General features: G+C 50.2%; 9 protein-coding genes across 9 annotated transcripts; 6 read left to right on the top strand and 3 right to left on the bottom strand.

The window, feature by feature from the left end:
• Positions 1-1,613: 1,613 nt before the first annotated feature.
• Aspvir_009536 (tyrosinase family protein) lies at positions 1,614-2,996 on the top strand (the record flags this gene model as incomplete). Its single annotated transcript, XM_043272677.1, has 5 exons — positions 1,614-1,798; positions 1,855-2,026; positions 2,079-2,344; positions 2,397-2,670; positions 2,733-2,996. 5 exons carry the CDS (start codon positions 1,614-1,616, stop codon positions 2,994-2,996), a joined length of 1,161 nt encoding a protein of 386 aa, XP_043128612.1.
• A 603-nt stretch (positions 2,997-3,599) lies between these two features.
• Aspvir_009535 (uncharacterized protein) lies at positions 3,600-5,709 on the top strand (the record flags this gene model as incomplete). Its single annotated transcript, XM_043272676.1, has 5 exons — positions 3,600-3,818; positions 3,867-4,076; positions 4,128-4,600; positions 4,652-4,879; positions 4,926-5,709. 5 exons carry the CDS (start codon positions 3,600-3,602, stop codon positions 5,707-5,709), a joined length of 1,914 nt encoding a protein of 637 aa, XP_043128611.1.
• A 182-nt stretch (positions 5,710-5,891) lies between these two features.
• Aspvir_009534 (uncharacterized protein) lies at positions 5,892-6,968 on the top strand (the record flags this gene model as incomplete). The annotated part of the gene is made up of 1 exon (XM_043272675.1): positions 5,892-6,968. The coding sequence occupies one exon, from the start codon at positions 5,892-5,894 to the stop codon at positions 6,966-6,968; it is 1,077 nt and encodes a 358-aa protein (XP_043128610.1).
• A 3,546-nt stretch (positions 6,969-10,514) lies between these two features.
• Positions 10,515-10,859, top strand: Aspvir_009533 (uncharacterized protein; the record flags this gene model as incomplete). Its single annotated transcript, XM_043272674.1, has 1 exon — positions 10,515-10,859. The coding sequence occupies one exon, from the start codon at positions 10,515-10,517 to the stop codon at positions 10,857-10,859; it is 345 nt and encodes a 114-aa protein (XP_043128609.1).
• A 410-nt stretch (positions 10,860-11,269) lies between these two features.
• On the bottom strand, positions 11,270-13,534 carry gua1 (GMP synthase (glutamine-hydrolyzing); the record flags this gene model as incomplete). The annotated part of the gene is made up of 13 exons (XM_043272673.1): positions 11,270-11,328; positions 11,381-11,461; positions 11,510-11,567; positions 11,617-11,764; positions 11,823-11,854; positions 11,908-12,023; positions 12,079-12,106; positions 12,170-12,706; positions 12,763-12,788; positions 12,842-13,168; positions 13,220-13,256; positions 13,316-13,417; positions 13,466-13,534. The coding sequence occupies 13 exons, from the start codon at positions 13,532-13,534 to the stop codon at positions 11,270-11,272; spliced, it is 1,620 nt and encodes a 539-aa protein (XP_043128608.1).
• A 1,478-nt stretch (positions 13,535-15,012) lies between these two features.
• Positions 15,013-16,411, top strand: Aspvir_009531 (MFS transporter; the record flags this gene model as incomplete). Its single annotated transcript, XM_043272672.1, has 3 exons — positions 15,013-15,510; positions 15,561-15,786; positions 15,834-16,411. The coding sequence occupies 3 exons, from the start codon at positions 15,013-15,015 to the stop codon at positions 16,409-16,411; spliced, it is 1,302 nt and encodes a 433-aa protein (XP_043128607.1).
• Positions 16,412-16,610: 199 nt separating this feature from the next.
• Aspvir_009530 (cell wall mannoprotein 1 family protein) lies at positions 16,611-17,220 on the bottom strand (the record flags this gene model as incomplete). Its single annotated transcript, XM_043272671.1, has 2 exons — positions 16,611-16,802; positions 16,870-17,220. The coding sequence occupies 2 exons, from the start codon at positions 17,218-17,220 to the stop codon at positions 16,611-16,613; spliced, it is 543 nt and encodes a 180-aa protein (XP_043128606.1).
• A 3,550-nt stretch (positions 17,221-20,770) lies between these two features.
• On the top strand, positions 20,771-21,427 carry Aspvir_009529 (putative GPI anchored cell wall protein; the record flags this gene model as incomplete). The annotated part of the gene is made up of 1 exon (XM_043272670.1): positions 20,771-21,427. One exon carries the CDS (start codon positions 20,771-20,773, stop codon positions 21,425-21,427), a length of 657 nt encoding a protein of 218 aa, XP_043128605.1.
• A 1,325-nt stretch (positions 21,428-22,752) lies between these two features.
• Positions 22,753-26,904, bottom strand: Aspvir_009528 (iron-sulfur cluster-binding protein, rieske family domain protein; the record flags this gene model as incomplete). Its single annotated transcript, XM_043272669.1, has 8 exons — positions 22,753-23,274; positions 23,337-24,229; positions 24,283-24,749; positions 24,803-25,037; positions 25,099-25,131; positions 25,545-25,592; positions 25,673-26,004; positions 26,078-26,904. 8 exons carry the CDS (start codon positions 26,902-26,904, stop codon positions 22,753-22,755), a joined length of 3,357 nt encoding a protein of 1,118 aa, XP_043128604.1.
• Positions 26,905-27,680: the final 776 nt, after the last annotated feature.

Genomic DNA, 27,680 nt, shown 5'->3' with positions numbered 1-27,680 from the left:
CATGCCACTGTATCGAGTACTGCCTAAGTGCCACCATGGGAGTGGATTGGCAAATGTAAAAAAGACGGTTTTACCACTTCCTTTACCGAGAAGAGTCGCTCTTCCGGTAGAATCAAAGGCAGGCCAGCCCACACGGCACAGGGTGATTAAGAGAGTAATCTACTCGGCAGCGTGCAGCAAGCTGGCTTGAACACGTAATAATAATAACGGCATTGTATCCGTACTCCAGTAGCCGAATTAGTTGCAGTAGCCCGGTTTGAGATAGAAGCATAGCCTGAATTCGTTCAAACTCAGCGAGGTCGAATTTATCCAGGCCATACTAGATAATACCAATGCTAAGCCGGGGGCCCGGGAGCCCTCGCTTTTCCTAAACTCCGCTGGAGTAGCGTCGTCTCCATTCGTTCTCCAATACAAGAACGGAGCTGATGTCGGTCTCACTTCATATTCCGTCAATGATTATTATAGGCCAGGTTCCACAAACCCTGTCAACAAGATATCGACTAAGAACTCGATCTGGAGATACCACGGGGTATTCTCCGCCAGTAGCGGGCGATATACCTAAGAGGAGAATAGTGACGGTCGACAATTGGCAAATCATAAATGGCGCTGAGAAATGTCCACTTAGTGCCAATATAGCTCTTGGTCAATCAGGGTCCGTCGATCCATTAGGCGAGGGTTAAATATGTCCAAGACACTTGAAATGGCCAGTATGGAAAGGTGCTAGCTGCACAACGCTACTATATTAGTCCCGGAGGCTAGTCTGCCGTCCCTGGCCTTCACCAGGGAAAAGTGGAAAGTATTTACCAGGTTTGCCTGGCTTAGTCTACCTGGTGGTGCGGCGCAGAGTTCTAGCCCAAGTTCTCTCTCAGCAGTAATGACTTGTCCTGTGGATATGGTGCCATTGTGAGATGAGATAGTGTCCTATCCTTGAACTCTCTTTCCCGTGATTGGCCGGGTCTATGCTCGAGAACGAGTCAGTGCAATTAAATTGTCCAATTGTCCGAAACATTTCATGAAAAGTTCGGAGGTGGGAGATGACCCCCGTATATTGTGGATTCTCTTGACTCGTTAGTCGTTACATCCTCGTGCTGACAGTGGCAAGCTGGCCGTAACCCTAAGGGAACAGGGGGGTCCGTTCTCTTTGACCTCACTCAAAAGTTTACAATTATCTCCATCGACTCGCTGTCATTGTATGTGATCTTCCGGCATTCTATGGTCGGACAACGGTCGGATATTAAATGCAATAATATAGACAGGTAATAATCAAGACAGAATATCAAGCCTTCTATGCACGTCTCGCTCCACCGACATAGCAGTTCAGTTTCCCACGTTCACTTATCATAAGCTAAATATGTGTTCTTGCCAATAGTTCTAGAGCTATATCTAGTCTTGGTACCATTAGAGCATACTATTTGCCCTTAGGCTGCATGCAAGCGGACAGTTTATTCTTATGCTTCGGTGCCGACTAAGGCGCGCCGGCCTGGCATTGTTTTCTCCCAGCAATATGTTTAAATAGCCAGAAACCAAGCGAAGCCTTTTCTCTTTTTTCTTTCCTTCCTTGTCATCCTCTTCAACTTTTCAACTTGTCCTTGTCGATAAGGGAAGCTTTCGGTATGCGGTTCGCAGTGCTCTCAACAATTGCCGCTTTGGCTGCAGTTGCGCCCACTGCAGCCTTTAGCATTGACCAATGGGATATCCTTGCTGGAAAGGCCCTTATCAATCAGGTTCTCTATCACTTCTCCAACCCGGACGCCAGCAAGACGTGCACCCCTCTTGCCGCAACGGTTCGCCGAGAATGGTGAATCAGCCCCTGTCACAGAAATTGGACCCGACCCACTGACGCTGGATTCACAGGGGCTCTCTCTCGAAACAGGAGCGCAAAGAGTACACTGACGCAGTGCTCTGTCTCGCTTCCAAGCCCTCGAAACTGGCTCAATCGGATCCCACATTTGCTCCTGGCGCGCGCTCTCGCTACGATGACTTTGTCGCTGTCCATATCAACCAGACTTGGTTTATCCACGGCACTGTAGGTTTTTGATGTCTAGAGAAAATGCTCGAGTCTAATGTCAGACGTCCAGGGTAACTTTCTGACATGGCACCGTTACTTCACCTGGGCCTACGAACAAGCCCTCCGCAACGAATGCGGTTACACTGGCTACCAGCCATACTGGGCCTGGAACAAATACGCCGATGACCCGCGCAGCTCTCCCATCTTCGACGGCTCTGACTACAGTATGTCCGGAGACGGATCATACATCCCGCACAATGGTACCGAGGCCGCTCCCGGTATCGTTCTGACTCCTGGAGATGGAGGTGGCTGTGTCTTCTCCGGCCCGTTCAAGAAGTAAGCCTGAGAATATCCAGTGACTCAAATGACTAGCTAACAGACGTTCCAGTTGGACCGTCAACCTCGGCCCCGTCTATCCCAGTCTCAAGGTCCCGGGTATCGTCGCTCAGAACGGGTCCGGACTGAACTACAACCCCCGCTGTCTCCGCCGCGATATCTGCAAGGACGCAGCGAGCTGGACGACAACCGACCAAGTCACCGATCTGATCGTTAATTATACCAACATCTATGACTTTCAGACTAGGATGCAGGGTGATTTCCCTAATGGCTTCCTGGGTGTCCACAGCGGTGGCCACTATACCATTGGCGGTGATCCTGGTGGTGTATGTATTCGTCTTTCTTCCATCCCGGTCTAATGGGACAAGCTAATGGACGTATGCAACAGGATTTCTTCGTTTCCCCCGGTGACCCTGCTTTCTTCCTCCACCACGCCGCCATCGACCGTGTCTTCTGGACGTGGCAGAATCAGGACCCCAAGGCGCGGACTTATGTCGTGGCAGGACAGATTGTCCTTCCTTCTCTGGTGCCGACCGCGCCCAATGCTACTCTCGATGATATCGTTGATATGAGCAGTGCGCTGGCTTCGCCGCAGACTATCCGGCAGCTGTTGGATACGACTGGTGGGCCATTCTGCTATGTTTATTTGTGATAGACCTTCGGATGGAAGTTTGAGGAGGAAATATGCTGTAATAAGCGAACTATATACCGTCAAAAAATATATCGGATAAAGTAATGCAGAAAGATGTGCTTGTACTGATGTTGCTTGTAGTAAGGAAGTGAAGGTTTGCTGATCATCACGCGAAGAGAAAAGTATGAAACATGAATATCCTGCAGAGTAGCAACTTTGAAGTCTCTCCACAGTATTAAGATAATTCTTCAAGCCATGGTTCTTATTGTGGTGTATTTCCTGATTCCGCATACTGACAACCGCGACGGTTACATATATATACATAGAGGGTGGATGATGCAGAAGAGAGTTGGGTAATGAAATAGTCACCTCTTAGACAGAAGAGAATTAGTATCTATTTTAAGTAGCATTCTAACAGTGAAATCAATCAAAATATCATAAACTCAACACCGTTTAAAAGTGATCGATCTCCAGATATTCAGGCGATGACGTGTGGATTCCCCACAGTTCAGGCTCCGTTGAGCGACCCGTGGATGATCGTCTGGGTCAAGGCTGCTCCCAGATCTTATCTGAACGTTGACGGTTACACTGACCCATCCCTGTTTCCAACGACCTTATCCCAGTATGTCCCAGATAGATATTCCAGGCGATTTTGAAGATGGAGTAAGAGACGAAAATAAAAATGACGATACCCCGCCTTCAGATTCAGGACCACCGGGCCCAGTCCTGAGGCTCGATGCTGGCAGAAATCGCACCAAACCAGCGCCTAAAGCTACCGCGGAGACTTTAACACAAGGACTATCGGATGAAGACCTGTGGATGCTCATCCGACGATTCAACAAAGTAAGTCATTACTGACAGTCTGTTCAATCGCGATGTTGACCCCGATAGCAAATATACCATGTCAAGGCAGCAGCCAATACCGCCTCGGAGGATCTCGATCTGAACAGGGCGCAGGATGAGCAGTATCCACCAGAGAAGCTTCGGATTACAATCGAGCGCTTCTATACGTCGGTGGTGATTGGGATGGTGGCTTTCTGCAGTCATATCGCCCGGCTACGGTCGTGGAGAGAGCCGCGACGGACGGCGATTTTCTGTGCGGTAAGCGATGATGCAGAGTTCCTCATATGGAAACAAATCTAATGCGTGCAGGGGTATTTTATTGCTTGGTTGTTTGATGTCGTTATTTTTACACTATCGGGACTTTTGATTGCTTTGGTTTTGTGTCCGCCACTCCGTCAGGCGCTTTTCCCTGGCCCATCTCCAGCATCTACTGGCTCAGAGAATTCCGCAACTGGAGAGCTCCGAAAGCAGGACAGTATCACTGGGACCTCGGAAAGGCACAAAGGAGAGGCAGCTGAGCGGGAGGCTCACAATCTTGTCAACAGTGTTGCGACCATTGCCATGAAAAGTGCTACAGGTAAATATGGACAGGCTGTGCCTGAAGATGCCGAAAAGGTCGCCGAGCCGGAGAGTCTCGAGGACGTTGTCGATACGGCAGATGCACTGGATGAAAGCGCTACAGCTGAGACGCAGAAGCCGATGAAGAGGAAGGTAATCAGTGCTACCGACGAGATAATGCGGACGATGAATGACATTACGGATACGTATGAGAAGTTCTCCAAGTATGTTCTCTTCACCAGTAGCATAGGGCAGTACTGACAGAATACAAACAGTCTCCTTTCACCGACACCCCCATTCGTCACATACATTCCTCGTCTACGTCTGGTGGGAATCATGGCCTCTGTTTGTCTGCTATCGCTCGTTGTGTCGAGCAATTTTATTATCAAGACTACTGCCTTTACACTTGGCTTGGGCTTTTTCGGAGACCCCGTCATTGAATACGGCATAGATTACCTCAATCGCAAAGTCCCCAACTGGAGGCAACACCTCGACCTGCAAAAGTATGTCCAATGTTCCTAGGAACCAACCCGTACTGATAAAGCTTAGAACACTCCTCAAAGGCATCCCGACCAACGCGCAATTGACACTAACCCTGCTACGCATCGGCGAGATCAACTCCTCTCCTCTTCCTCCCCCGCCAGACACCGAAGACAAGGAACCCTCGTCGCTCATCCGCCGCAAAGCACGCGCCGTCATAGCCTCCAACGCAACCCCCATCAACGAAGAAGCGACCGACTCGTCAGACACACATACCGACCAGCAGGCTGACCCAGCGCCCAAACAGCGAAGAAAATGGATCTTCAAAGTCCTCCGATTCGTGCGCCGCACCATCGCGACCGCAATCAAAAGCCACGGCGCATTCGACCGCGCCATGCGCATCGCCAACTCGGCACACACGCGAACCCTCCTCGACCTCCTGGCCAAGAAGGATTGGTTCGCTGCGCCTACGGGTCCCCTCAAATTCGAAGCAAAGTTCCAGCGGAAGCGCGGGACGGCTGTGATCGACTCGACCCAGGAACCGCCGGTAATGTACTTTACGACTACGCAGTCTTCATCGATTGATGATTTGAGGCTGGAGAGTCAGAAGAAGGGATCTGTTTTGTTTCAGATCCCTGTTAGTGATATTACGGAGCTCAAGAAGACGGAAGGGCTGGGATGGAAGGGCAAGTTGATTGTGGAGTTGACGGCGGGGAGCAAAGAGGCTGCGGATGGATTGGTTATTTCCGGGAGCGAAAGTGAGCAGGCGTATCATTTGACGGGGATGAAAGCGAGAGATCAGTTGTTTAATCGGTTGATTGCTATTGATGCGCAGTTTTGGGAGAGTCATTGAACTGACTTGACGCGATTATGAATATAATGAATGTATTTTGTGCAGTCGATGATGCGTGGGGAGATTAGGCACCCGCAGGCCACCACCAGGCTGCCACGGCCGTTCCCCACATTATCCCAAAGCTTAAAAGCGCTATCAAATCCTTGGATTTCTTGACCTGACCATAAATCAATATCATCAAAATGGCAGAACCAGATATCCACCCTCCCAATTTCACATCATGCCTGGACCAAAATCAAAGCCCCCTCTTCTCAATATTACCCCCAGAAATCCGCCGAGAAATCTTCGCCTACGCGCTTGCCGCCTTCGAGGACACTAGCAACCCCTACTGCAAAGACACATATTGGAGACGGCCGGGCTATGACGCGCCCCACCGCACCCACACGGAGCTCCTCCGGACCTGTAAACGCGTCTACCAGGAAGCTTGGTTCATGCCGTTCACATACGCCGAGCACGCCTTCTACCTGACATCGCAGGACCGAGCACCAAACCAACTCTCGCCGAGGGCCTTCCAGCGATGCCTGGACCTGATCCATCAGACGCACGGCAAGGTCGAAGCCGGCAGGATCAGGATCTTCGCGCAGCTCTTCATGCTCGAAGATGGACACCGGATGAAGGCGTTGCTGGACATGACGCATTTCTATCCCCGGAGCATCACGCTGACGATCCGGTACACGGATTTCTGGATGTGGGAGGAGAACGAGCCTCTTTATATTGACGCGCACTGGGTCAATATGATCTACTTTCCGGAAAGCGTGACGCGCTTCAGTATGGATTTTGAGAGCATCGAGCGTCGCAAGGACGAGATCGACTATATTGCCAACGCGGCGGCTGAGAAGTGGTTCTTCCGGCGCAAGGACGGGAAGTTCCTGACGGCTGATAAGGCCGATATGTCGGTGTCGCGATGGACGGGGAGTTCCATTCTAAGGGGAGAGCGATGGCTGAGGGATGAGGTTCGGCCGGGTCAATTGGACTATTATGTTGTCACGGTCGTGTGGAGGGTCTCACCTGGTTTACCTGAGGCGCCGTTACCCACGCCGTGTCCGAAGGTTGAGATACCGCAAGATTTCCAGCAGCCGGCGCCTCCGTTTACTTTAGAGGCGTATGTGAGTGTTGCGGAATTGCAGGACGCCAATATAGCGCTGGATACACCGGCTGAGGAGACTTGGGTTGCTCTTGAGGCGCATCGAAGAGCGATGCAGGAGGCAGCCAGCGACGCAGAGGATGACGTTCAGCTCCAAGATGAAGGCCTGTGGTAGTAACTAAAGTATATCATGCAAGGGGTGGTCAGGTGGTCTACAAGTGGACAAACTTCTATTGCTGTAGATTAGCCTTGTTGTATGTGATGAGGGCGTTGAGGGAGAATCACCGATTCCCTAAATAGTTAGAGCAAGGCAACTACATCAAACGAGTCATGCGAGTCAACAAGTGACATGTCTCATGATCATAAAGCTCACATCGACATCCGTCCTCCACAGAGTACTCATCTGTCAATCAGTCCAAAGATATCAATTCAACAAGTAATCTTTACTTCTTCCTTCTGTCTCTTCTAAGATAGCCCTAAAGCAAGCATCGAATATGGCTCCTTCTTGGCTGTGGGACACGTCTCCTAGTTTCCAAGCCTAGATGAGAAATGATTAGTCCTAGCTACCAGCATTGTTTGGTATACATTCCTCGCATCGTTCCCCACAGTCATTTCCAGGAATCACACGGAGCTGACAGGAGCAAAGATTAATTTGCGCAAGCGATCGTAGATCCAACCCAATCTTGCATGGGGCCGAACCTACGCCACACCGATCCCTGTCTGTCCGAGAATGCTGTAGCCTACCGTGAATCTGCATCTTGGTTAGCGAACGCGTCATCCACGTCGGATCCGACGCTCGGCTGAGCAAAGCTTAAGCATGGACGCTGGTAGAACCATAAATATTGTAGTTCATTTCTTCCCTTCCGACTTGGTTAGTATCAATAGTACCATCACTTGACTTTCCTTTCAGCTGTTGGGAAAGTAGAGACCGAATTCAGGACGTCGGCTTTGTAACTTGCAGGACGATTGGGGCTTGGGTGGTCAGCCACAATATGCTGCTCAGCCTGCAGTGGAATTCCAAATATGCAAGGAGCGATCGGCAGCCCATCAGTTGGTAAATAAGTGTTTTGCTCGGGCGTACTCCGTGCGTGCGATGGCTGGTGGTGTGGCTGGCAATAATACTCGCCAGCGCCAACTAGCTCCCAAGGCCCCGTACTGCCATGAGGGTATAATCTATATCCAGCGTGAGGTGCAATTGGGAGAGCTATGATGATACCTAACATACCCTAAACTTATTAGAAGAGCACGGGATCGTAGTTTTTTAAGCCAATAAAAGGCTAGCAGGTAAAGGTTTTGGACCAATCGCGTCAAAATAGCAAAGTACCTACAAGGGGCGGTATGCAATAAGCAATAGGTCAACTAACCGAGCTTCCTTGAAAGCCTGATTTGGATGGACTGTCGAGACACTAAGCAAGCCCTTCAATGCCCTGCTTCTGTACACGTAATGTTACCCTTGATGCTGGCTAATGTGAGATACCTAGGGTTGGGATCTACAGCCATTCGGGAAAGGATAGATGGTATTAGTCCACGGTTCCATTGGGGACTATTTGTGGATCTCCCTTGGTGAGCTTGCTGTGAACTTGGCGGGAGGTAATCTCAGCTTCTACGATCGTATCTATTTTGTGGCCAGTTCAGGGTTTGTTTTGCATCTCATTCTCCAGATACGGCCACTATGTATTAGTCTCGGAACCCTTTCGGCTTTCCCAAGTCGACGGGGCTGCAATGACGACTGTGGTCGATCCTTTGGATAAAATCTCGCTTGGAGTGAAGAATGTGGTAACATCCTGAACCATGGATGGCTATACTCGTCAACACTCTCTGAATAGTGATACCCTCAAGGCCACTAACAACGAGAATAACAAACTGCAACGCCCTATGCAGAAGAACCTCGGAACTTACTCCCACGAGACACTCGAACTGAGACATCCCTCTCGATAATACCGAGAAATCCTTTTGCCATGAAGGATCCATCAAGCTTCGTAAGGTACCTTGGGTGGTACACAACAAATACCGCAATGCGGAAGAGGCGCATGAGGAGAATCCTGCGTGCATCTTAGAGATCGGGCTAGAACTGACTGATCCCAAGATCAACATTCACAAGTTCATCCAGCGCCCCCAATCATAATGCATTATCTTCCGCCTCATTATGGACTTGTCCGAACCTGGGCTCGCTTAATGTCTCCAGATATCCAGATAAGTCAGGCTGCATGACCTAGCATGAGGAGACTGGACTAACTGTCCAAGATTGATTATTGTTCTGCGTCAATCTGCCAGTTCTTATACGTTAGTCCCACTCTAGGCGGCACCGAATCCGATATAATTGCGCTGGTTGCGCCACTGGGACAACATGAGCTCCTTGCTTGATAGATCGCCGTGCTGCTTGATGGACCGATCTAAAATGAAGTCAACAGAGGGAGTTCTTCTTTGTTCCTTTTTACTGTTGTGAACCCCCGTGGAGACTGGGAGTAGAAAATCCACAGCAGCCGAGATATCAAACTGAAGCAGACCAATGGCTGCGGATTAGATACCTACAGGAGACCTGCATTAGAGTATCAATCTCCAGGTTTATCTGTCACATGGAACATCAGCCGCCGAATTGACAGGATATAGCCGTAGTCCCTTATGTCTCACCAAATATACAGGTCCATTGCTGTGGCTCAAGCGCCATGTCTTGTAAACATACCGGCAATGATGCATCTGCAGCTGTGCTGCCGTCATTAGATAAAGCACCTGTAGAAGGATCAACGAAGCCCTGTTTTTGGCTGCAATTGCACCGGCTTCCATTGGCCCCCGTTTCAGTCGCCACCATACCGGTGTGGCTGGCTCCAGCGGGCTATTCTTGAGATGAGATCGCGCACGCTTATGGAAATCTCGCGAAACCTCCTATTCCTGTAGCCTTGCTTTGCACAATGCAAAATGTATTGGCGTGATCATCGGCAGATATGGAGTAGTGGCTGTTCGATCAGATCCTTCCGCCGATCGTCCCGTTGACAAGTAAAAGTACCGAGGGCGTCCTACTGACTGACAGATGTCCCCTGTATTGTCACCAGTCCACGACTTTCCATGCTCTGGTCATTATTAAACACTGACTTTCCCTTATACCCCGCGAAGTCGTTTCCAAGCAGTCAGATTAGTACCATGGAAATGACACCGATGATGCTCGTGCCTATCTTAAGGAAGTACAGGTGCCATTGGGCGCACTGTGGAAAGGTCAACACCACCCTCTCTCCAAGCACGCATTTTAAAACTCACAGAAAACCTCACAGTCCTTCAATCGCAAGTCCGACCTCTGCCGACATCACCGCATCCACACCAACGAGCGACCGTACCAATGCACCGTCAAAGGCTGCAACAAGAGCTTCGTCCAGCGCAGCGCGCTAACCGTCCACTTCCGCACGCACACCGGCGAACGCCCGCACGTCTGCAACTTTCCCGGTTGCGAGAAGGCCTTCTCAGACGTATGTTCTACTCTACCCACATCACGCTCACGCTCAGGTGCTAATCCTCACAGTCCTCGAGTCTAGCCCGCCATCGGCGCACCCACACAGGGACGAAACTGTACAAGTGTCCCGAGAGGACGTGTCACAAGAGGTAGAACGCACCTCCCGCTACGGCAGAATGAAGAGTGAAGACTAAACGATACCCACTGGGGTTTTGCGTGGGTAGCTACTCCCGCAGAGAAACGCTAGCGAACCATCTCCACCGCCATCATCCAGCCATCATGGCGCATCCGCAAATGCATACGCATACCCGTGGAGACGCAGCTTTTACAGAATCTCCACCTGCATACCAGAGTATACTGCCTCTGGCGGCGAGCGGGACCTTCGTCCCCGCGGTCTACATGCAGCATGACCTTCCTGTGAGCTACGCGCCGATACAACAGAGTATACCGCTCCCATCTGCGGTTCCCGTCATGGCAATGAATGAGACGCAGTACTCGCTCTTTAGCGAGCATTCTATGCAGCAGTTTCACAGCCAAGGGCTCGGAGGATTTTGGAATGCAGGCTTCATCCCGATCACCGATCACCGCGAAGAGTCCGGACAGGGGGCTGAGCAATGGTTATGAGTTCCCGGGTGAACATTTGCATATGGTGGCGCAATTTAACTGGGATTGGGGCGTTATGGCGAGGAAACTGGTCTTTTGGTTAGTCGAGTGGTTTTACTCTGTACTGGGTGTTTAACTGGATCATGCGCAGCGGACACAGGGAATGTTGGGAAAAGTAGAATAAACTGGAGCATTCCAAAGAGAGGAGTGGTGTTTGGTTTGACGCATTGGAGATTGGAGACTCCAGCTTCGATGTCGTAATACTCAGCCCGTCTGAACAGTGGCTAAAGTCCAGGGAGGAAGGCAGCTTAGTCGCTGCAATCACGTTTCATTCTCTCGTGGTCTAGATCATCCATTGTCTGAAAATCTTGTAATTTTGTAACCCATCTAACTCCAATCCGGTTGTATCGCTCTATATATCATGAAAACATTTACTCCATTTCAATGGTGGCAGGAGGCTTGCTGGAAATGTCGTAGAGGACACGGGAGACTACAAGGTGTTAGCACTCATTTGCAGAATTAATCGAGAAGATGAAACTTACCACCGTGGACCTCGTTGATGATGCGGGTAGCGCATTTGCTCAAGAATTCGTTGTCGAAGGGGAAGGCACGAGCGGTCATGACTGATATATCTTAGTACAAAGTCTTCATCGATCCCCATGTGAACTTACAGTCAGTGGTCTCAACAGCGCGGAGAATGATGATCTCAGCGTAGACGCGCTTGTCACCCTGTAAATGGGTTAGAATGAAACCAATTGAAGAATGTAACTAAACGCACCATGACACCGACGGCCTTGCTGGGATCCAGGGCAGCGTAAGCCTGAGAGATCTTGTCATACAGACCGGCTTCCCGGATCATGGAGATGAAGATGTGATCGGCCTTTCTGGCGATGTCGACACGCTCGGGGGTAACTTCACCGAGGACCCTGCCGTTGCATTAGTTCCAGACCCTTCGTCCACAATCGAAACAACCGATGAACCTACCGAATGGCAATACCAGGGCCCGGGAAAGGGTGCTTTGACACCGTCAGCAATTTCGCGAAGACCATACCAATGGCGGACAACTCACTCTCATAACGAGCTCATGGGCAATGCCTAGCTCTCTTCCAAGCTGGCGAACCTCGTCCTTGAAGAGCTCGCGGAGGGGCTCAATGAGCTTCATTCCTTGTCCCTCAATCATACGCTCTATAACCAGTCAGTAACAGAGGCCATGACAACTTAAGAGGGTAGTGGCACTTACTAGGCAGCGCACCGACGTTGTGATGTGTCTGGACAAATGCATGAGTAACAGACTTCCCAAATAAGGCACAACGTAAGGGGGGAAGTCAAACCTTGATGGTGGCGGAAGGACCCTTGAATGAGATACTCTCAATCACATCGGGGTACAGAGTACCCTGGAGGAACCACTTGACCTTGGCACCGGAGTGCTCGGCCAAGGCCTCAATCTTCTCCGCCTCCTCCTCAAAGACATCAATGAAGGTGGCACCGATGAACATGCGCTTCTTCTCAGGATCAGTGACACCCTTGAGGCCATCCAAAAAGCGCTTGCAGGCATCAACGACAGTCAGGTTGATTCCAAGGTGCTTGTTCAGGGTTTCAGCGACGGTCTCGCACTCGTTCAACCGCATGCATCCGTTGTTGACGAGCACGGCGTGGAACCGGTCACCGATAGCCTCCTTCATGAGCTTGGCGGCAACGGTGGAGTCGACACCACCACTAACGGCACCGAGAACGTGATCGGTCTCACCGACCAGCTTCCGAATGCGAAGGATTTCCTGGTCGACGAATTTGGACATGGTCCAGTTGGGATTGGCACCACAGATGTCGACGGCGAAGTTGCGGAGGAGCTTGGCTCCATCGGGGGTGTGCTGTGCTTTGTTAGATACTCATTCACCTTGGCTACTATCGGGCGAAAGGATCATACTGTGACTTCGGGGTGGAACTGAATGCCTATGCCATCGTTAGTAGATAGTTGCAAGGTTGCGCGCCCAGTGGGAAATTACCATAAACAGGCTTGGTCTCGTGTGCGATACCGGCATACTCAGAGTTGGCGGTAGTAGCGATGGTGTGGAAGCTCTCGGGCAACTTGACAAGCTTGTCGCCGTGGCTCATCCATACCTTGACGTGCTCCTCCAGACCAGCGAACAGCTTGTCGACGTGTCCCTGGCTGTCGAGTCTCTTGGCGTTCAGGTCGGCATGGCCGTATTCGCGAGCAGTACCGGCAACAACGTTGTCCTTTCCAAGTCGGTAGGCAATTTCCTGAAGACCGTAGCAAATTCCAAGAACGGGAACACCGAGTTCGAAGACCGCAGGGTCAGCGTGGGGGGCACCTAATGGTCGTTAGGTTAAATTCGTCATGTTGTTCGCATTGTGTCGCATACCGTCCTCGTATACACTGTAGGGGCCGCCCGAAAGGATCTTGAAAGAACTTTGTTAGTGGATTTCTATCATGCGAATCGGACAGAGGTATGACTCACAATTCCCTTGGGCTTGAATGGAAGGTCGGCCAGCTTCTGAGTGCATGGCAGCATCTCACTGTACACTCCGATCTCACGCAATCTTCTCGTAATGAGATGGGTCTAATCTATTAGCGCAAGTCTCCATGTATGCTGAAAGTCTGAACTCACATATTGCGATCCGAAATCCAGAGTAAGGATCGTGTCGAACGTAGCCGACGGAATCTGTTCTTCAGCCATTGCGACGGGGTTTGACGGAATGGTACCGGTTGAGACTGTCAATATTGAATGGTGATAAGATGTCAGATGCAAGAGAAAATTGTCTTGACTCGTCTCTTAGACCAATTGCCCGGAGCACAGCTGATGACTGCTGGTACCCAGCAGCGAGAAGGTTGCAACGCGGTGACGACGGGAAATTTTTCTGTAGGCGGGGCGGTGAACCATGCGGGGTTGAGCAATATGCGGCAGAAATTTCTTCTATTTTGGGTTATCAGCAATGAGCCAATCATCATCCTCAGATAAGAGAACGCGCCCTAACCTTAAGTGGTATAGCTCCCATGTCAGTTTGTCTGGTCATTTCCGGAGTACGGACTCACTTTCTTAACCAGAGTCCCATTCACGACTTACATGGTTCTTCCAAGATATGTTAACTAGGGGAACTGTGAACCAAGGATATCTCTTGCATGCAGACTACCTACATATATCGACTGTATAGGAGCCTGCTCAACTCTCAACTTCTGCAGAGTGTTCTTCTAACATGCTCTGTCGTATAAGGGGTTCGCGGACTCCCACATTCGCCTAGCTTGACCCCTTCAAGGCCATATCAACGCTAAACTGAAGCCAAACCGGCCACCTATCCGAGAACTTGGCATACTCAATAGTGTTCTCATTAGCACCTCACCTTGTGAAGGTGGCCTCACCTGGGTTATATATATCGATGAAAGCTATTCTTCGTAGGAGGGATGATGTGAAGGGTGAGAATTCCACCTCGTCAGACAAACGTATTTGGATATGACTTCGAATGGACTACTCTATCTAGCCCTCAAACCTTTCCCTTTTCATTGCTAATCGGCCGCGATCTTGTGTTGACTGCCGACACTGACCGGGTAACCGGCATGGATGCAAAGGAACCCCGCCTATAGTGGGAAAAGGTGTGAGAATAAACTGTGCGCCCTTTAATCTTTAATAAGACTTGACCGTGGCCCAAGACCTTGTCTAGATGGGATACTAGCGCAAGTAGTGCCTCTCATCGAGCTGGCGGCAAAAAGGCGGGGGAGGGGATCGTCAACAATGGGAAATTATTTGCAGTCGTCGCCATGGGATCGATGAGGTGTGCGTCTTCACTTCTGTGTTCGCTACATTCTAAAGAGCAAATCTGTATGAACTTCCAGAATTCTCTTCATTGTCGACCCTTTGTGCTGTTTCCCATATATTAGCGCTCCCTCATCTTGTCGCTTATCCGAAAAGACCTCGGCTGCGTATACTAATACAACAGTGCGCAATGCACTGACCGACCGCAGAGCGTTGCGATCAACAAGAGCTGTGGCAATGAACAGTGAAAAGTTGACCAGTTCCTCGGATTTGGAAAAGAATCCAGTTGTGCAACTTGAAAATCCAACATCAGATTGCTTTGTAACAGAACATGTCACCTCACATGTAATCGACTGGGACGGGCCCGATGACCTTGCCAGGCCAGTCAACTAGCACAAGCAGCGGAAATGGCTGAATGTGACCAGCCTTGCTTTTCTCACTTTCCTTACCCCGTTGGCTCCTCGACGGTAGCACCCGCCGAAGGTTTGGTTATCGAGAGCTTCAATATCACCAGCGAGTCGCTGGCCAGCTTCGTTGTATCTATCTACCTCGTTGGATTTGCTGTTGGGCCTCTGGCACTTGGACCCTTATCAGAGATCTATGGTCGTCTTTGGGTCTATCAAGCTTGCAATGCCGTCTTCATCGTTTGGAATATAGCTTGTGCGGTTGCTCCAAACATCGGTTCCTTACTAGCTTTCCGGCTTTTCGCTGGAATAGCCGGCAGTTGTCCACTTACGCTGGGCGCTGGCTCAATTGCAGACCTATTTGTCCCAGAGGAACGAGGTGCAGCTATGTCAATCTATTCAATGGGTCCGTTGATGGGGCCGGTGATTGGACCTATTGCTGGGGGATATCTGGCCGAAGCTGCCGGGTGGAGGTGGATATTCTGGGTCATTTCCATGGCAGTCAGAACCCTCCCTGATATAGGAGCAAAGCATCCTCTGACGTTGTCAAGGCCGGTGCGGTATTTGCATTCTCGCTCCTCTTTCAAAGCGAAAGCTATGAACCAGTTCTTCTACAACGACGCGTTGACCGACTCAAAAAAGAGACTGGTAACATGACACTGCGATCTAAACTCGCTCCGAACATCAGCGCCAGAGACAACTTCATCCGGTCAATCGTCCGACCAACAAAAATGCTTTTTCTCTCTCCCATCGTGGCGATCTTCTCCGTCTACCTCGGTACGTACGCACATGCACTCACCGACTCACCCCGCTGACTGAACCAGGAATCGTCTACGGCTATCTCTACCTCCTCTTCACGACATTCCCCTCAGTCTACCAAACCACCTACGACTTTTTCCGAGGCGCCGCCGGCCTCACCTACCTCGGGATCGGCGTCGGCTCCCTCATCGGCCTCCTCATCTTCGGCACCATCTCCGACAAAATCCTAATCTACCTTACGGAATTCCGCATGCTCCCGCTCATCCCAGGAAGCCTTTTTATCCCGATCGGGCTGTTCTGGTACGGCTGGTCCGCCGAGAAACAGCTACACTGGATGATGCCTCTCGTGGGGACCGGATGGGTGGCATTCGGCATGCTAGCGTCCTTCATGCCTATCCAGACGTATCTAGTCGATGCATTCAGCGAACATGCGGCTTCCGTGACGGCTTCGATGACGGTGGTTCGATCGTTGATAGCGGCGTTTTTGCCGCTGGCGGGACCGGCGATGTATGTGAAGCTAGGGCTGGGATGGGGGAATTCGATGCTGGGGTTCATTGCGTTGGCGATGCTGCCGCTTCCCGTGGTGTTTTACTACTATGGGAAGAGGATCCGGACGTATCCGTTGTTCAAAGTGACGTTTTAGCTTTTATTCATGGAGTGTGGGACCTGCGTACTAAAAGAAATACACACTGTTAACAGGATTGAATAGTCATGGACTAATGTATTCAGTTAACGCAGGCTCGATTTAAACTGCAGCTGGTCATCTATCATGGCCGTAACTCCGATAATTTCAAGTTCCGAGTACATCATCATATCACATCAAGTCATGTCTAGTAGACCCGTCAATGGGAGTAAGCCTTGATAGCATCAGCAAACAATCCCTGAGCCCACTTGTCTCCACCGTCAATCTCCTCCGCGTCCTTGGCATCCACAATCTTCGCAAGAGCATCGGGGAGCTCGGAAGAGAGAACACTCAGGCTCTTGAGAATGCGCAGCATATCGCCGCTCTTGCCAATCTGGTTAACCTTAGGTTCCTATTCCAACGGTTAGTCCCATGACTCCCATCGTTATGTATATTATATAGCGCAAAAGGTGACTTACCTTTGCAACGATATCAGCAAGCAGATCGCCCATGAACTCGGGGTAAGGCTGCGCAAGGGCCTGCATCACAAACTTGCTGTCTTCATCAGAAAGAGGAGCAGTGGCATGAGCGGCGTCGATGGCGCGATGAAGAGATGCTTCAACAGCAGCCTCCTTCTTGGTGATGGCGGTGTACTGAGCGACCTGTCCGTCGAAAGCCTTGACTGCGTTGTGCAGGTTGGTGTACTTGGTTGCTGCGTCGTTGAGGGTGTGCACGACGTCTTTGACAGTCTTAGGGACTGGAAGGGCGCTGGTGCCGCTGATGAGAGCGGTGGCCAGGAGGGCGCTGAAGAGACTCTTGATAGCAACCATTTTGGTAGTTGTCTTTGAACTGGTTTTGTTGATTTTTGAAGAGAGGAATGTATATTGACTTGGGGAAGCTTGACAGTGGGAATGGAGATAGAGGGATGGAAGAGGAGGACAGAGAAGGAGTGAGGTGAGAAGGGACTATTTATAACTCGTGCATTGCAAGGAAGATGAGGCTAAATTCTCGCTTAGAGAGCAAGGTGGATATGGGAAAACAAAGATGAGGTGATGGTGTCAACAGCGGATCCGTGAATATGCGTGGAATATTCCTAGATGGTGGAGTATGTTAATTCGTGGCATTTTTACAACTGTTAATATCAAGGTCAAAAGATAGTGGATCACTTCATGATATTCACGCAATACTCCTGATTATAGTAAACTGTGACACCGTCACCTTTTAATACAGTCAAGCAGGACCTAAATATCAAGACTCCCCTCTCACTTACTCTGTGAATACCAACCATTTGAGTGGCAGAGCTGGGTTATAAACATCCACCGTCAGGCCACTCTCAGAGGTCTTGCATTTTCTCTGTTATGCCTTTTACCCCTGGTGGATCACAACGCTCGATTGCTCGAGATACCCGAGCTTTAACAGTCGGGACCGGTTGGGCTTGCTGCTTCGATCCACTTCCTAGAAATTACTACAGGCTCAGCACTGCAACGAGGGGACGCTACGCAAACACAGCCATGTATGAGATATTGCTATAGATGAGATCTAGAGCCTTCTTGCCTCTACGCATGGTTGCATTGGACCTTGCTGATGTGAGCAGAGAATATAAGCCCCAAGCACAAGGCCATTGCTATCATGTTCGAGGATATAACTGACATGGGTGATGAGGTAAAAGATTCCACCTTCGGCCAGGGATATGAAGAGTAAGAGTTCACCTTGTCCAGGCAGTATACTTCCAGCGCTCTCGCTTTGCATCTAGAGACACGTGAATTGCGATGCCCGCGGCACGGATTGCGCACTGGCAATTTGGCAAATACCAGTTTCCCTCTACTCGGAAGATTCCTGTGCGATTGGATTGCGCATTTACCGATTGAAGGCATAGCCACTCAAGTCCACATTATACATGGTTGTTGGTTGGCTCAGCAATATATCCCTGCGGGTCACCACGCATCAGCCTTGACCGAATGTAATTGAGTCAGGCTTGGCGAGCGCCTCCATGCATTCGATGCAAATGGGAAATTCCCCGGTGCCAATTGGGACACCTGGGACAAGGAGACCCTGTCCGGTTCGAGCTACGCTTCCCGAAAACCGTTTCTCCACCGCAGTGGAAGTAAGGCAGACTCGTCTTGTTGTGTATGATGGCATTGCCTTACACAAACACTGCTGAAACTGGGCATGCGGTACATCGCTCAGATTGACGGAATGCGATCAAGTATCGAGGCAGTTCTGGTATGGGCTATTTACACATTTATTCACTTGAAGCTGACTGGATTCTTGATCTGTCCTCAATGGCAATTTAATCTGTACCAAAATGTGCGGTGCACTGGAGTGAGACATCCGTACTTCGCATTGACGGGAGGGAACTTGTAAAGGCGGCCCGGATTGCGGCGATTGCCCTCTAGGTGGGGAAACCCAAGATCAGAAAAAGCAAAGAAAAGAAAGGGCAAGACGACATCTATATCGAAGAAGGACACGAGGCTAATACACATTGTATTTTTCAAGGCTCGCAGACCAAGCAATTGTGCCCTTGACGGACGAGCAACCTTGGATTGCGTCCTTGGGGTTCAGGGTTTGAACAATTTGCGAAACGTGGACTTCCGAAGGGCTTGCTCGAACTAGGAAGCCTCGGCTCCAAGTGTCAATTGACCCCTGCGACCTGGTCGTTAATTGCAACGGTGCCATTGGCACCACTGAGTTATGGTCATCGAGTACGCACCGCTATTCGTAATTAAGCTGGCCAAAGGTAGCGTTGGCCTGTTGGTGATAGCAGGTAACTGGCGTTCTACCGCGAAGTAATCGACACGTTCTACCGGATTCTTTCATTTATGTTCAGATCCCAGTGGAAAAGCTCAAGATAGCATTATGAGAAAGACAACAGACATATCCTGCATCCACTCACACCACTATCGGCATCATCTTGTATTGAGTTGTACGCCATATATCCCGTTTTGCATGCTAGCCATCATATCTGCGCCAAAGATCCATTTGTGGATTCCCGCCACAGATCCATCATCAACATACATCCCTGGGATTATCAGCGCAGTTCAGTTTATCTTGTTGGAGCAATGCGTGAGATTCTTGCTACGCTAGGCCAACGAATATCGACTGCTCCACGAAAACGAGCTCGCGGCAAAGGCCACTTTCTCGTTTTATCGACCGCGGGACAAGCAGCGAGGCTCTATCGAGATCTCCCCTTGAAGCTTCTATTCGTTACTCGTTCAACTGATATTCAGCAACTGGCTATCAACAGCGAAGAAGCCCGTTTGATAGAGCGAAGAAACGACTCAGCTCAAATGTCCGCGGTCGTCACCAGGTGTCCGGCACAGAAGGACAGAAATCCAGGTTACGAGCGTTACAAAACTCCCTGATGACGAAGAGCGCAGCGGTCAATGCTGCACTGATAGACTTCCTGCAGTGGCTGACACTGCCAACCGAGTGTGCCTTATACGATGACCCTTTACCTCCCAGAGACGCAGACATGGCGGTGTTGACACCATGGGAGCTCATGATTTCCTCCTCTCCGCCACATATTGATGTATGGGCTGTTTACGTACTTCTAGCCAACCAGCCCTACTCATTTACCTTGCCTACCTAAGAAATTCCGGATCGTTGTGGACTTCAAGACTGCCAATTACATAGGCGACACCCCGGAACCAATGCCGGGCGTTGAAGAACCCACGGTGACGCCAGTACAGGTCGGCATTGGCACTAACTTTGTAATTATAGAAGGGAATAACATGACCATTGCATAGGGATTTGAACCTCCCAGGCATCATACTTACGAACAGAATATACGAAATCGTGGACATCCGAGGTGGCGCGCTGAAATATGAGCAGTCCGGAATACGCCACTGCAGAGATACAGTGTGCTGTCCATATGAACAACTGGGGGTGGTAAAATGGCTGACCCTGGTAGACTGTTTCGTATTACTTTACCATCATTGTCCTTTAGGTTCCTCGTCTGGACTTTCCCCTCCAGAATCTCGTCATCCTTGTAACACAGACAGACGATATTCTCAGCGTCTGCAGATCGGACCAACGCCCACCAATCGGCCCTTGAGGGAGTACTCTACGGTGCGAGCCTCGCAGTGGCGCAGTCAGTTCTTAATGGCGATAAAAAAAGGCTCCGCGACATGGAATCCGTCGATCCTAGCATGCTAGATTTCGAAGCCAGACATGACAAGTGAGGGAAAAGTCCAATCGATATGGGAGATCGCGGACCACAATGTAACACAATGTGCTGTCTTCAGGGATTGCCCTTGTCACTGCAAGGCAGAACAATTCCTGATATCTCACATCTCACGTATAAGATGAGCACATTGCACAGCGACTTTGGAATTCATTACTACCTGCTCCAGAAGTTCAGCTGCAATCTGGTCAATCACAATGCCCAGAATGCACTCTGCTTTTATCCTCCTCGCAGCTCTGGCTGCCACTGCTTCCGTGGAGGCAACCGACGTCCAAGTCTTCCAACCCGGCCCCACGACTCTTCCTCTGCACGCTGTCGAGGCCAGCGTCGTCGATGCCAATGCTGTCGCCACTACTCTCGCCATCAAGTGTGAGGGAAACATATATCCCCCCGACGCTCGCTGCGCTCTCTGCAGCCCTTTCACCATCACTCAGGGCCCATCCACCTACAGCGTGAGCGCAGTCTACTCAGCCTCGGCTGGTGGGGTCGAGGAAACCCACACTGTAGTACAAGACTGCGACATCACATCCTCCACCGAGTTGGCCACATGCACACTGTCCGCCAAGGTGGAGGTCTCGGTGCTCGGAAGAAAAACCATCACCACGTCCTCGGCGACGGTTACCCTTCACTCTGGCGACATTTGGTATACGCCTGTTGTGGTGACTGCTGGTGCGGAGAAGTTGACGGCGTCTCGAGCGACGCAGACACTGTCTGAAACAACGCAGACGCGGTCTACAGCGACGCAGACGGCTGGAAATGATGCCGTTGTTACTGTGAACGCTGCTTCAGGGAATATGGGACTCGGTCAGGCTGCCGTGGCGGCTGTCGCTGCCGCTGCAATAGGGCTTTTGTAGGTGATTCAAGGGGTTAAGTCACAAAAGTGCGGAGTACACATTGGTTACCTTTGAAATTTCACACGCTCTGTCGGTAAGCAGTTATGTTGATAGCATCCAGCAATAACCTTCGTAGTAAAGATTAGCACCATCCTTATAATGACAAGATATTTCTTTGTATTCTACTACTCATTTTTGCGTATCATCAGGAGCCCTGTGGTTAGATGTTATTGTCTTAGGCAGACTGTCTGACAGAATAGTCAGCCCACATCCATAGCAGCGTTGCCAACGCGACAAAGAAGCAGCCAACGTTCCATGCCGTTGCCCAGTCCCCGAAAGTGAGCTTGGCCACGACGACCAGAACAAAAAGCAAGGTCACAGCGAAAGGTAAGGCAATCTTCTGCAAACTAAATTCCCAATCTTCTTGGATCCGTACACCGCGGAATCGCAGCTCGCTTAATTCAGGGCAATGCCATTCGTCAAATCTCCTCAAGATATCACTGCGTTTTCTTAATTAGACTTCTGGCAATTGTAGAGCGCAGGTCATTTCCACACCCTATGGTACGGATATGAGGCTCTGATGATTCAATATTCCGACTATAAAATATTCGATATCCTGACTATATGGTATTCGATATTTATGGCGATAGGTAGTGCATGCGGTCAATAGTAAAATAATCCAAAAGTCCATTTTGTAGAAACAGTCCGCCTCACGACTCACGCGGCATCCAAGCATAGCTTCCCCCTTAAGTAAAAGCATCCATATCAGCCTTCTACAATCCACGGATTTTAAAATAACATTTCTTCCAACCTCAATTACACAACTTGCATCATTCTCGTCATGTCAGTTCCCCTTGGCTTTGATAATGTTCTCTTCATCCTGAGGAGCTGTCGTTCAGCATTCCGGTTCCTAGCATCCCCCTTTAGACGGAATCGACGAAACGAACAAGAGCGAACCTAAGAATGCAACTGGGGTTTGTTGGCTGACCGTTGGATGTTCTACCTTTCTCGTTACCACGTATGTTCCCTAGAAGTCACTGCTTGTAAGAAGAGGCCCTAGAGAAGCTCCTAGAGTCTTATCGCATTCTAACAATACCAAAGACTTTAGGCCGGTCGTAATCAGACTGCAAAGAAACCAGACAATGTCATCGGCTACTCAAACCTCCACGGAAGGCAATGTTGCATATTAAGGATTATGATGCTAGGCCAGTGACAAAGTAGCAGACCTTATCATGCTGACAGAAAGGAAGTGGGGGCATGACGATTCTATAGGTACAATGTCAGTGGACTTTATGCTTGGTGTTATTAATAGTTAATCAGACGCCTAGGGGCCATAGTAGCCAATATCAAAGATTTCCAATTTCCCAAATCCCTTGGTAAGGATTCTCGTGGTCCTGAAATTGGAAAAATGGATCACGAGTAACGTCCATGAAGGACACATCGCCTGGAAACCCCAAACCCGACCAGCCCAACGATTCCCGTGGTAGCGGTCCTTGACTTGGGCCATTGTCAGCTGCGATCGAGTTCGTACTGCTCCAAGCCTCCGATTGCGAGTTTTCAGAAGCCGCCCGATGGTGCACTGTACTCGAGCACGGCGGCAGCGCTTGACCTCCGTCAGAAGTGTCTACGGTCCTAGCAGAGTGATGGAAGATCTCGGTCTCGACTGTCGTCTGGTCCGGATGCTTCTGCCCGGGGAGCTGTAAGAATGACGGATCAAAGAGACCGTTTCCTGGCGAGGCGAACGGAGTCTTGGTAGAATTATAGCAAAGAATGTCCCACATCAATGACGTATCTATTGATAGCGTCCTGCGTGGTGAACGGTGATCACCGGAATGTGGACTGACGGCGAATGCTGAGTGAATGAGCCCCTGGACCTTCTGATGCTGTATTTCTGTTAGCGGACGAGCGATTGCAGTTGGTGCGGACTCACAATTGCCTGGACTCTCGGCCATTTGGTGGCCAAGTCACTCAAAAATCTCGTGCAAGTGTCCAGCTTCCGTTGGGCGGACTCCCTCACTGTGGGATCCGCGGCACGGCAGTAGTAAATGAGAATCGTGGCCGCGATCGCCACGACATGGCCAAGGAACGGGTCAGACAGCTGGTATTCCTTCTCGGTGATCATGTCAATCAGGCGAGCTGTCCATGTTGTATGGATGAGCGCCAGCTCCGATGATGTCTTCCAGAAAGTGTTTGGTACTGCGAGCTGGGCAGACTGCTGGGGTCGCCACGAGTAAAGAAAAGGGTGATTAAGGACGCTGTGCACTGCATGGTAGGTGAACTGGAGGTACAGCCAGGGACTCCAGTACTCACGAGCCCGGTTTAATTCTTCTGGCGAGCGCTCCTGAAACCTCACAGAATCGTATCGATGTGAGGTAGGAAACTTTGTTTCAATGTCCATCAGGTGAGCCCCGATGATGCAATAACCCGAGTCCACCGACCAGGGCGGCGTGGGATCTCCGCTGGCCCAGTGCGAAACATAATGCTGCACTTCGCTCCAAAGAGTGGATAGCTGCACCATATACACCCAGATCCCCCCCAAGGCATCGTTTTCCTGAGGGGTCAGGGGTGGCTTCATCCCCATTTCCCGTGGAGAGTCGATGTTGACAGCCATGTACTTCGGGTTATGAATGTCCCGGAGCATATTCAGCTGCATGCTGTGGGGAGCGTATTGCTGGTTAAGAAGATGGATACTCCAGAACACCCTTCGTCGTTCCTCCAATGCTGGCGTAGATTCGCCTTCGTGCTGCTCGATGTCAAGACCTGCGCATTTGGCGAGGTTTGTGGCAAGACCAATGTGTAGCCAAGCGAGATGAGTGTCATTCGCTGAGGACATATTAACGAGGTGTCTTTTTTGTCAGTCCAGGATGGATTCTCACCAATGTATTCAGCAAGTGCAATCAAACAGAGACATTGTAAAGTTGAAAGGTCCACGGTGCCCTGGACAATTCGAAACATGACATAGCTGCGAGCGGCTTCGGCATATTGTCGACACATCTGGTCTGTTCGTCCGTCCAGAAACGGATGGTTCGAGTAGCGCAGCGCAAGGCTGAGTACGCCAAATAGCACCTCGCTGCGACATCGTTCCGGAATGGAAAGACTATCCGGAAGGAAAAGCCACAGAGGTTGCTTGTGGCAGTATTGAAAATAAAGAGCAATACCCTCCGCGACGATCTCCTTTGGTGGCATCGCGAACGGCAACGTATCTGCATTCTCAAGACCTGTCTCATCACTAGGATTCCCCGGCGGCATGGACATTTCCTGCGACCTGCTTGATTCCGACGTATTCTCGCGACTACGGAGCCCGCGAGAGTACGCCTTGGGGGTTTCAACATGGCGGCTGGATCTGCAGCAATCAGCACTCACTCTTCCCAAGATAGGAATGACAGCCATCCGCACATTGACCCTTCCAATATTGATTCCATCTTCTCTTCAAGCTGTTGCAATCGGTTCTCCTGCTTCAAATTAGTCGGCTCATTCTTCGCTTCGCAGGCCAGCCAGCCGTACCAAGACCCGGTCGCTGCCGGGGGATCTTTGCAACGAGTCATAACTCCTGCTATACTGGCATGTTTGTTGAAGTCGCGTGCAGCTGGAACATGCCGGTCTCTCGCCCGGACATCGTGTCTTCTTCCGCCTACGGAGAGTCGGCAATCAACGCTTCCTACAAATAATCGACTCTTCTGCCTCAGACTCACCTACAGTTTTCACAGGCTTGATGCGATCTCTTGCTAACACGATTATTCATCAGGAGCACCTGCAGAAGGGCAGAGAACGGATGATATAAAACACGCTGATATGATATGTTACGGCGTAAAGGTGCATTTAAAGCCGAAGGAGCGCGGGGTATCGGCTTCTGCATGATAGCAGGCGGAGACTAGCCGATGGCCAGTTGGCACCGTTGTGACCCACCCAGGGAAACAATACCCAGAAACGGAAAAGGCTATCAGGACTCTGCATCCTTAATTGTGATTTCTTGTTCCTTATTTATTTTTGCTTTTTCTAGATCAATGTAATGTACCTGAACATAGAGTTGTCCTTCAGGACTGCATCACCTGGGTAAATAAAAATGCCTCTAGAACATTGCCGTGGCCATCATAACCAAAGGGAGCTCTGGATATAGCAGTTATAGCACTGAACTTACTAAAGGTATCCAAGAACATCGAATCAGATAACATTGCACGGATCAAAGCTACCATTCCAGTTCAGCAGTTCCATCCACTGAGCATGCTAACCCGGAACAAAAAGCGATATCTTCTGCAGTTGCCTGACCTGCTGAATGCTGCCGCGCTGGCCAGATCTCCCTGTTCAGCCTTCGCTCCTCATCCCGGTGACTTCGGAGTAGGGTCCTGACAGTATTTTGAAAAAACAACGGCGCACTCTCCAGCTCAGGGTGAAGTTGACCATTAACAAACACCCCAGCATTCAGGTTCTTCTGGGCAGCATTACAAAGGCGTTTGTCCTCGTCCAGGACTCTCTTGAAGAACGAGTCAATGTATTCAAAGTCCTCATCCGAGGCCTCTACGTGTCGGTACACCTCGTATTCCATCGAGCAAGTTGCTGCAGATGTCGGAACGCATCGCATCATGTAGAAGAAATGAGGCCTGGAGTGAATTGACGTGTTGATGTCAGAGAATGAGGTTGTTGAGAATCCCAAATGAAAAGGAAGCAACTCACGAGACTGTCATGCAGGCATTGGGAAAGTAATAAGTACTGGCATTCTGGATATCCTCTTCCACTTTATCCGACTTCGGTCGGGAGAAATGCTGAATGTGCCCCGGTGTGGAAACGGTATAGTAATATGACAGATCAACCAGATTTGCCACGTCGGGATGCGCAACAGTGCAATGGTAGCATTCATTGTAGTTGTCCGCCAGAGTTTTCCAGTTATAGTCGCCGTTCATCTGCCATGTATGGTCAAACTTGTAGTGGGTAAAGTCGAACCTCTGGAATCGTTCTTGTCGGTCGACACCATAGAAATCTTCTTCCCAGGGGACTGGATCGGGAGAAGAGTCAAGGTTGACCCAGATGAAGCCCAATGCGTCAGTGTGCACATGCACAGGGAACAAGCTCTGATTCTCTTTCTGGAACCCCGGAACGTCATCAAACCTGGGGGCTTTGGCCAGCTTTCCGTTAAGGCCGTACGACCATCCATGATATTTGCACGAAAGAATCTTGACGTTGCCCTCGTCCTCCGAAATGAGTGGAAACGCACGATGGCGGCAAATATTGTGGAAGCCATTCAAGTTACCCTCTCGATCAAGGCACAACACAAAGGAGAATCCAGCTTCCTCAAACCGAAGGAAGTCACCGGGCTTTGTGAAGCGCAACTTGTGGGTAACCAAGATCCATTTCTTTGAAAAGATAGCTCTTCGCTCCAACTGGTATACCTCTGGGGAGTAGTACCAGGAAGCTGGGAGGGCTTTGGGTGGCTCATCCGGAAGCTTTTTGTCTCCTGGGTCAGAGGGTTTATACCCAAACCAAGACGCAACTGTAGCAGCCATGGTGATAGTTTGATTGTTTGCTGATAATTTGACTCGAAAGAGGTCCACTCCTACTCAGCCATGACATAATATATGTCTTCCACAGGTCGTGTCCTGAATCCATTCAAGGTCCCCGATCACGCGACCAGATAACGGAAACATGATGGCATCTGGCTCGGCACTGAGCCAACGGAGAGCGCGCCGTGTTATCGCAAAGTCAAACTCTCGTCATCAGGTCGTTGCCATCAATGGACTGGTTAGTGGTCATAGGTTCAGCCGGTCCGTCGGTGTTGACTCCGGTCACGGGATCGGATATTAGGAGTTAGGCTTCCCTGCATATCTTCTAGGAGAGGAGATAAGAATTAGTGTGGAAAAACGTTATGATGCAATTGAGATCATCCTCCAGTACTCATTGGCCTTCAAAGGATGCTTCTTGAGATAACAGGGGATGTCTGGGTCACAGATTAATCTGTTTACATTTCTGGAGCACATTTCCCTACAACAATACACGATAAGCATTAACCTCCTTTTGAGCTCCATTCGAGCTGCGTAAGCAGCTCTTGATCTCCCAAAAGGCCCGTGCATATTCGTCAGCTGCCAACTTTCCCCTCGGCTGGCGCCAAGTTCAAAATGTATGGAGATATGGGCCCTGCGGTGTTGGATCTATATGGATAGCTGGCGCATTCTATTTTGGACAGTGACCTTGCCGGGAGCTCTGCTCGGGACTTGCTACGGCTCTGGCCTTTAGTGATCCGCCTGTATGAACACGGAGTCCTCCGATCAGGTGCACCCCAAAA

The sequence above is a fragment of the Aspergillus viridinutans genome, assembly GCF_018404265.1.
Source record: "Aspergillus viridinutans IFM 47045 DNA, scaffold_8, whole genome shotgun sequence".
In the NCBI taxonomy this organism is placed as follows: domain Eukaryota; kingdom Fungi; phylum Ascomycota; class Eurotiomycetes; order Eurotiales; family Aspergillaceae; genus Aspergillus; species Aspergillus viridinutans.
The sequence above is the reverse complement of the archived record's forward strand: the minus strand, read 5'-3'. Positions and strand labels throughout refer to the sequence as shown.